This window comes from Gallus gallus, chromosome 5 (genome assembly GCF_016699485.2).
Source record: "Gallus gallus isolate bGalGal1 chromosome 5, bGalGal1.mat.broiler.GRCg7b, whole genome shotgun sequence".
Taxonomy (NCBI): Eukaryota; Metazoa; Chordata; class Aves; order Galliformes; family Phasianidae; genus Gallus; species Gallus gallus.
In genome coordinates this window covers 5,773,652-5,782,500 of record NC_052536.1, presented here as the reverse complement: position 1 = coordinate 5,782,500, position 8,849 = coordinate 5,773,652, and the positions used below count along the sequence as shown (strand labels likewise).

The 8,849-nt window shown below is 34.2% G+C and overlaps 1 protein-coding gene across 12 annotated transcripts in view; it reads left to right on the top strand.

The window, feature by feature from the left end:
• The window catches only part of CCDC73 (coiled-coil domain containing 73), a 78,584-nt gene that overhangs the window by 30,351 nt on the left and 39,384 nt on the right, over positions 1 to 8,849 (top strand). For 5 of the 12 annotated variants that reach the window (XM_040701215.2, XM_040701213.2, XM_040701214.2 and 2 more), the window contains 2 exons: positions 410 to 554; positions 8,574 to 8,645. The exons of 1 other annotated variant lie outside the window; for it this stretch is intronic. In XM_040701215.2, the coding sequence (XP_040557149.1) occupies positions 423 to 554; positions 8,574 to 8,645 (204 nt within the window). In that variant the 5' untranslated portion in view covers positions 410 to 422. 6 more of the 12 variants (XM_040701231.2, XM_040701230.2, XM_040701233.2 and 3 more) reach the window with 3 other exon arrangements.

Sequence of the window (8,849 nt, the reverse complement as noted above, 5' to 3'; positions counted from 1 at the left end):
TGAGCCTGAATTATTATTTTTGAAATCTCAAGCTGGGGAAAATTATACCTTTTAATGGCCGGATGTATTATTTGCTGTACCTTTATGCCAGCACAGGGCAGTAGCTCTGGGGAAAAAGAAAGTTCTACTTCATGCTCACCGTGGTCTTCATTTAAAACTAAAATCTAAGCTCAAAATATAGAGGAAAGTAAATGAATATGGTGAATTGATGGTAAAGCTGGCATTTGTTGTTGTTTGTTTTTTTTTAACAGTACCATACATTAATTTAAGAAGGAAATGTAAAAGATTGCGTAATGTAAAACTACTCGTTAGAGACTATTTGCAAAATGCATTTATTTGCATTTTTCTTATCATTTCAATATCCTCTTCAAGATCAACTGAAAAGAAAATGTACATTTTTCTGCTGCAGACAAGTTTTAAAAATGGATGAAGACCTTAAAATGCAGGCGCTTGACTCAGCTCTTCAGAGTCCATCAGAGACATTGCTTTCCATTCGTCTCTTGGACTTCAAAACAAGTTTATTGGAGACTATAGAAGAACTGCGTATAAGAAGGGTAAATGTTTTTATGTTGTTTTTGATGCTTTAATTCTGTTTTCTTGCTGGTCATCATAGAAAATGTTTCTTAAGTATGGGTAAATTTCACACTGTACTTTGAGGACTTCACCAACTACAATTTTGTTTATAAAATTGCATGTAATTAAGGCAGTGACTGTAATTGAAATTTTCTCTGTAGATTTTACAGGAAAACAGAGTTGCAAGCGAATCATGAATTTGACTTTCGTGTAATTATGTACAAGTTGCTACTGTTGATCACCAGGCTATTAACACAAATTGTTTACATTAGATTTCTGTATTTCATTGTAGTTATTTCTTCTCTTTAAGAGTGGTTATTGATAAAGATAGTCACTGTAAAACCTATGAGGTCTTTCTCGCTTAATAGGTGGATTCAGCATGTGCTAAAATACTAGGTTATTGCCCTACCACACTAGTATATGAAGGGGGTGGTCTTTCTGAAATGAGATGAGGATCATCATGTAGTACTGAAGTTAAATTGTTTCTACGCAGTTGAAGGCAGCTATAATTTTTGTGGTTAATTTCTCAGTTGTCTGTAGGTACACAACTTTGTTTTTCTATTTTTCCCTCTAGCATTTCTGAACTGTTGAATTTTTGAAAGACCTCAAGTATTCTGTGCTTGATATGTTTGACCTGTTCAAAGGATGTGCACTATTACTTTAAAAACATTAGTATCAATGACATGTTTGATTTATGCTTATTTTGATTTAAGTGAAATGTTATAATCCTCTTTAAAAGCTACACAATCCCACTTTCATTGTGCAGTATTATTTTTGAAATTCACCACAGTTTGATTCCTAGACTTCTGTTACAACGGCAGTGTTTAGCCTTGTCTATTTATTTTTTGTATTAAAAAGTCTGAAGGATGTAACTGACAGGAAGATATTAACTAAACTTCATTTACGCTGTTTGCTTTTTTGCTAAGTTTGCTTTTTTAATCCCTTTGGTCGGAGTCTTAAAATTTTTAGTGTCATAAAGCTTCATCTTTGGGGATAGTTTTGTTTGGTCTGTCTCTTTTGTGTCTGCTTTATTACAGGAGTAAGTGACTGATTTTAGTCAATATTTTCTCAAGAAGGTAAGCAATTTTCCTTGGCTGAACGTGTCTTTACTTTCAAAATTGATGTTAATGCTGCAGCAGAAATGCTAACTAATGGCTTGAACCAGTGATTGAGCACCTGGTAGGAAGGCAGGGCCAATCCAGGGGAGCTCAGGTGCAATCAATGCAGTTGAGCGACTGGAAGGGATGGAGCCAGGATCCACTCCTTTCCAGACATCATTTAAGGGTTTTGCAAAGGAGGCAAGGGTATCTTGCTGGAGATCCCTGCCTACTGGTGGCCTTCTGAAGATAAACAGCTTCTTTCCTTTATTTCTATGCCTGTGGCTGTTGCATTTGAGCAAATCCTTGCTTGCTGCAGCCTGGGACCTTGCTGCTCTGCTGTCATTGGTGCTTTTTCTATCATGTTACAAATGTCAGGAGCCAGTTCCATAGATAAGATGTCACTCAGTTTCTAAAACATCTGTACCTTCCTTCATCCTTAAAAATAATTTACCTGCTTTTAATTAGGATTATGTCAAAAAAAGTTAATAATTTGGCACCTAATCAATCTGAAAACTTAAAGAATCTCTGCATGCATTTTATTGGCTTTAATGATGAATTTAGGGCTGCTTGCTTAGTATCATTGAAAATTGGAATAAAAAACTCCAACGTTATGAACAACCAAGGGTTATAAAATGATATGGCCATGCACAGTACCTCTATTTTTATTTTTTTAAGTAGAAATTTTATGGATGTTCTTGCTTACAAATGATTCTACAAGATCCTTTCCTGAATTTAGCTATAAATCTGTTACAATTCCAACTACCACAGGGTTATTTTATGAATTTATAATCAGCACTGAGAAAAAGGCAGTGCATACTCCAAAATGCTAACTCAGAATTACAGCTCTTGTTTTGCACTGTGGTAGTTTTCCTATGGACAAAAATAAACGACTTAATTAAAACATTGTCACCTGCTAAATAGGTAAATGAAGACAGAGTTAAAGCTCTGCTGTTTCTTGCTTCTCTTGCTTGTTTCTTCCCCCCCCAAAAAAGTTGCTTGTGTGGATCTTTAGTAAATTTGTAAGCCCAATGGAGGCAGTATAGCCAAGTATTGTGGGGTTTTCTCTCAATTGTGTCTATGACCTGTGGCTTGACCTTAGAGGAGTAATCTTACATCTATTTGCTTCTGTTTCTCTTCCTGTTGTTGATCTTGTTATGTAGATAGGATTCTTTTCACAGCGGGAACTAACGTATATTTTGTGTTTAATAAACTGCCTTGCATTGTTGGTTATACTGCAGTATGAACTCAAATTTATAAAAATAAATTTGCACATGAAACAGTCAGTGCAAAGCTTGGCAGATAAAAAAACCATTAAGTAGTAAAATGTTTTGAGAGACTTCTTGTGATCCATACTTGATACCATAAGATTAAGTCAAGACTCTTTCTGAATATGCTTACTTAAATAAATATGTTGAGTTACTTCATTTGTTTTTCACTTTTCTTTCTTAAGCATATCACTGTAATTAAAGTCTCAAAAGTAATTTAGAGGATTTACTCATAATTCTAAATCTTGTTCTTGGAATAATGACTGCTGTGCCATCTTACATATGAAATCCCATTTATTGTCAGTGGTAGCTGTGCATGTTTATTGTAGGCACTATGTTGTTTAAAATATTGTACTCAGTACAGCTTCACTTTATTCCCTAGGCTGTTAATAAAGTATTTGTTCCTAGTATGACTTTTTTTGGTAGCTTTTAATTTCACACTTCTGTTTAAACTATTATTCCTGCTTCCTCTGGGAGTAGAGTTTGAATGTCCTTTTTTCTTTTTGCTACTCCAGCTGTCCCACTCAACCGGCACCAATCAACCCAGTAATTCTTTTGCGGTGGATCTCTCGTTCACTTTGTTCCAAAGTCTCTCAGTATTGCTCTGCAATCAGCTGGTTTCATTCTGTTGAGTAATATGAGGCAACTCTTTTCTTAATAGATAAATGTCATATATTTAACAGTATTAAGTTGCTGTGCAGTAAGTGAAACTGGAAGGCTCTTGTGCTTCCTGAAGTACAGTGCGTATAGGAAGCTGGCAGTGCATTTGAAGGCAAAGTTTATGAGTTACGAGAAAGCTTAGATGTTGTGTATTGAATAAGTTTCTTTTTCCAGTTGGAGAAAAAAGTCCGCAGTGGGAAAAGTGTGTGAACATAAAATTATCACTAAAATTTCATTTTATGTTCAATTTAAAAAAATTTACTAAAGCTTTTCTTTGATGCAAATGGCAAGTTTCAGTGACCTGGTTCCATGCCTGAAAACACACACCTGCTGTGGCCTTTCCTGATGTTAACTGAAACATTGCAGTGTTAGTACTGTTGATCCTGTAACTTGTTTCTTGGGTTCACAAGGTCTAATTCTTTAATGCCATGGTGTTCAAGGATGCCTGAGCTAGCCTGTTCCAGTTTGAGGGGTGATCTGTGAAAGTGCAGCCTTCAAATGTGCAGAATGGAAGTGAAGTTACAAAGGGAACCAGAGGCATTTGTGGTAGCTGTATAGACTGTTCAAGTGAAACAATAAATCAGTGACCAAAACTGTGAGACTGAATGGAACTGTTGCAGGAATAAAGGTGTTCGTTTTGTTCTGGGCTCTGTTGGTGCATGTGGGTGGGGAAGGAGGCATTGTTTTCTTTGAAGAACTTGGTCTAAGGAATCTTCAAGCTGTTTCTTATGTCAAGAGTAGAATCATGGGAGGACAAAAAAAGGAATTTCAATACTGTACCTTGAAGTTGTTATTAATCAGAGGGGTATCTACTTTTTTTAGAAGAAATGAAAGGCAGAAACATTTTATAAAACTGAAAAGGATGCAAGGGAACTGGAATTTTTGGTGAGGTTTACTGCACTAAACAGCACAAGAAGTTGTAAGGCAACAGCCTTATAACTGGATTTTCTGTGCACATTAGGGTACTTGTTAACAAAAACAAATGGCAGGGGAAAAAAAAGCTGAACATTTATTAAAAGTGATAAATAGGTCCAGATGTAAAAGACTAAGAAGTACTGGTATTTCTGGATCTCCTGACAAATATACACAATGTAGTTGTTCAAGTCATTAAGCACTGTTAGCTTATAACTCCTGTTAGCAAATGTCTTTTGATTAGGAATTTATTACTTGAAGTTGGAGATAAGACACTAAGAATCAGTTAAGCATTTAAAGATAGATTAAATTTATTTAACTACAGATAAACTGCATTATGTGATGGGCAGAGAAATGAAAAGTTTCTAAAGGAAAAGAGGTGACTGGAATACATCCCTGTTTCTTTGCTTGTATGAAGAAATAGTTGACAGTGTGCTTCTGAAGAAGGACAATATTTGAGACTGAATTCCACATATATGGCTACTAAAGATTTTTACTAACTGTCATAGATAGCTATGAAGAGCCAAAAATGTAATGTCACAAGTGAAAGCTAGAATAAAGCTGTTATATTTTTCTCTGCCTTTAATATTTGTCCTGGGATCAAAACTTAAGACGAATTTCTATGCAGTCTTTTAAAAGTTTGACTTGGCTGTTTAGTTCATGGAGGGTATTCTAATTATACCATGAAACAATCATAAACTGTAGTTTCTATGAGTACTATTTGATTGAGCTGCATGAGAAATTGGCTGTGCAATTTTGTAGGAGGTAGATTATGAGTTTGAAAAAGATAATAAAAGTACCTAGGAGCAGTTTTGGCTGCTTGGACATGAGCCAGCTGTACTCTGTTCCTAAATCTGTTCAGGGTCAAGAATCGAGGGGGCTTGACCAATCCACAGCCCATCTTGTAAAACTGCAGCCTGAAGCAAACACTTTAAAGAACGCTTGACACTTTCCAAAGGTTATAACGAGTAAATAAACCATCAAATGACTCCTCTTTTATTGTTATGGTAGTCTTTTTATAAAAACCCTTAAATCCATGTAGTCCTAAGGCAGCTAATAAAAAATGAACACTTTTAAGGTTTTGTGGTTTTTTGATACCCCATCAAAGTTATATACAGCATTATGCTCCCAAGTATAACAAAAATGTTTTTGTCATATTAAACAGCTGTTGGAACTTCTTAAAAAAAAAAAAAAAGTGTTTCACAAGTTCTAAAAGCTTTCACTTCAAAATGGGGAAACTATAAATGTCCTTCGAAAGAAGTAAAAATGATGGATAAGGCTTATAATTGTTAGCGATTTCACATGAGAACACTTTCAGCATATAATTGTCATTCTCACTTTGAGTATTTACGATGTTTATTTTTTTTTTCAACAGTAGTTACGTACATGTATACATTTTTGAGAGCTTGCAGGTTTTCCATTATAACCTGGGAGTAGGTTGGAGGAGTGTTGTTCACATAGAGAACTTCAGTTCTTGTCCTCTCTAGTGTTCAAAGCAAAAGGCTCAATTGAAATGGAATTTAATGCAGTTTTCAGACTTTATTTAGTTAAATGTAAAGGGCTCAGTATAGATGCAGTGGTTACCGTTTATCAGTGGGCCTTAAAATGTGACATGCTGTTTCCTAGATCAATTGTAAAATGTTAAATTTTAGTGTCCTCATTAAGTTTTAAAATATTTAGACATTTTAAAACAGAAATGGTTTATACATATACTTGATTACAAATAATTTGCAAATCCCATTTTTTTTAAATAAAACCTTTTTGTTAGTTTGTAATAAGATAACTTCTGTTTTTATCTTTACTAAAGGCTTGTTAACTTATTAATATAAACCATCCCAGTTTATTTGAATGTAAGTTTGCTTTGTCAAGAATTAGTAACACTGATGTATAATATGTTGCTCTCCTTTAAAATATTACACTCTTTTCCCTTTATTTCATGATAAATTTAATGTGGATAGATACTAGTTGATCTCCAACAACCATTGAAATCAGTGATATTTTTGCCACCTCATTCTCCTAGCTTAATTGTCCACTGCATGTGCTGGTGCCTGCACTGAGGTGGAGGTTAAGGATCATTTTTTACAGTCTTATAACGTACAAAACTTTTGCTAATGATATATTGTTTTAATAGCACTTGTTGCCTGGTGGCTTAAACTGCTTAAGATTGGACTTTTATAAGAAGCTGTAAGTCAGCCTACTACATTTTAAGGAGAATGTATCAATATTAATTAATATATCAATTAGTTAATTAATATATTGTTTAGTGATGAGTATGGGAAAACAAAATCAATATAACCAAAGTATGATTTGTTAAGGCAGAACTGAGACACGGCTATTTTTTCAAAATTTTAAATGGTATTTATGGTATTTCTTACCATAAGTCTTGAAAAATCTTTAGGTTTCTTCTCTACACCCTCTTGGTACATATCAGGGAAATAAAAGCTAAAAAAACTTACTTCTCTGTGAAACAGATTTTAATTTTAAATACGTGTTCAGTATTTTCTGTGTAGTGTTCACATGAGTTTTGAGGCATGTTTTTAGATCCAGCGCGTAACTTTTACTTAGGAGTAGCATCTTGTGCATAAAAGCATATGTTATTTCTGTCCACACCTGTGTTCGTTCACTGTATGTTAAATAAGGATATAAGTTTCGATCCTGGAAGTTATAAAAGATGTCAGTATCAAAAACCTATGTTAAATCATCTTGGGATGTGTTTTACCATTTTATTACTATTGATAATATAGTGAGACTATTAATCAAATACTACACTAAGTGAAAAAATGTTGCAGAATCTTCTAAAACAGCCTTGCACAAGTTTTGAGGCATTGTGTAGTTCTCTTAAAAGCTTAACACTTTCATTTGTATGGGATTTAAGAAAGAACTGTGGTTCTTTGATGCGGCGTGTATCATTCATGCAGCTGAACGTTTATATTACCTGCTTCAAGGTAGGAACAGTCCTAGATCTTTAAAGGATATTCATTATTTGGATGCATGTAATAGGAGAGCAGTGTGTTGCTTATAATAATATACATCTAAGGTGTAAATACTGTTGTGATTATTTTTGGTATGGGAATTGTTCTTCCTTTCAGTATTGTATTTGTAAAAGAAGGACAGTGCTTGTGAGAGAAAATAAAAATAACACACAAGGGAAACTGATTCCTGTTAGGAAAGTCTTGTTTTAGTGCCAAAATGTTTCAGGAGAACAACAATAAATTGTTAACAACTGTGATTATCAGCAGGTATATCTTACTTGTTATCACGGTAATAATTTGATTAATGACAAAGCAATTCTCTAAGAGCAGGTGATGTAACACACATTCTGAACTGTTACTTCTCCATCTCCTGGATTGTGAAGAACCTTTGGCCTTTAGTCATGTTATTGCAGGTAGCTCATCTCATCAGATTATTCAGGAATTCTCTTCAACTTTTTTTTTATCAGTCTGGTAGATCAGATGTCTTATTGGCGCATAAGGTTGCAATAAATGTTTCACTTTCTATAATAACAATGTGATTGTTGTCATAGACTTTTAGTTATTTTTTAGTTGTTGTGGGAGTTGTCAACAGAAAGGAAAAGGGGGGATAAAAAGAAGAGATTTACTGCTCTGAGTGAAATCATTGTGCAATCATTAAGATATCCCAAAGATTCTGACTTTATTAGCCATGATTATTTGTATCATCAATTAACTGAATAATCATTGACTTGCTTCATCAGGATATCCAATCACTTTTCAGCTGTGAAGTAAAGTCAAGTCTGTTTTGTTGCCTTTGAGCCTGGTTTTGTTGTAAGGTGCAGAAGAAAAGACATATGAAGAGTGGGCTGATCCTGTCAATTAAGAGAGCTATGATCCTAGCTCATAATGTTCTGCTGTTCACATCGATCTATGTTATTAATTCTGTAAGTTTTCTGACTGAAACAGCTGATCTGTTCTGCTGTTTCCTTATTGCTGTGCAGTTTATAAGCACAGTTGTGTACTGGTCTGTGAAGAAGGAAGAGTAAGAATAGACAAATTGTATTGGTGTTCAATTTGCAGGTAACTGTCTTCTGTTATTTATTTTTAATTAGGAAACAGAGATTAATTATGAAGATCAATTAAGTAAAACTGTTGTGGAGAAACAGGAACTTGAGTGGCAGAAGGTAACTTCTATGTGATTTTTCTCTTTCAGCTGCTGAGATTTGGTTTTAAGATAATAGTAATATGGATTGTGTTTTGGTACAATTCTTAAGTCTTTTGTCACTTATGATAGTAAAATATGGTAGACAATAGTTTGTCTAGTCATGCTGTAGCTTTTGTACTGATTTTAATTGTGCTCAATTTAAACATCTGCTTAACAAAAGAAT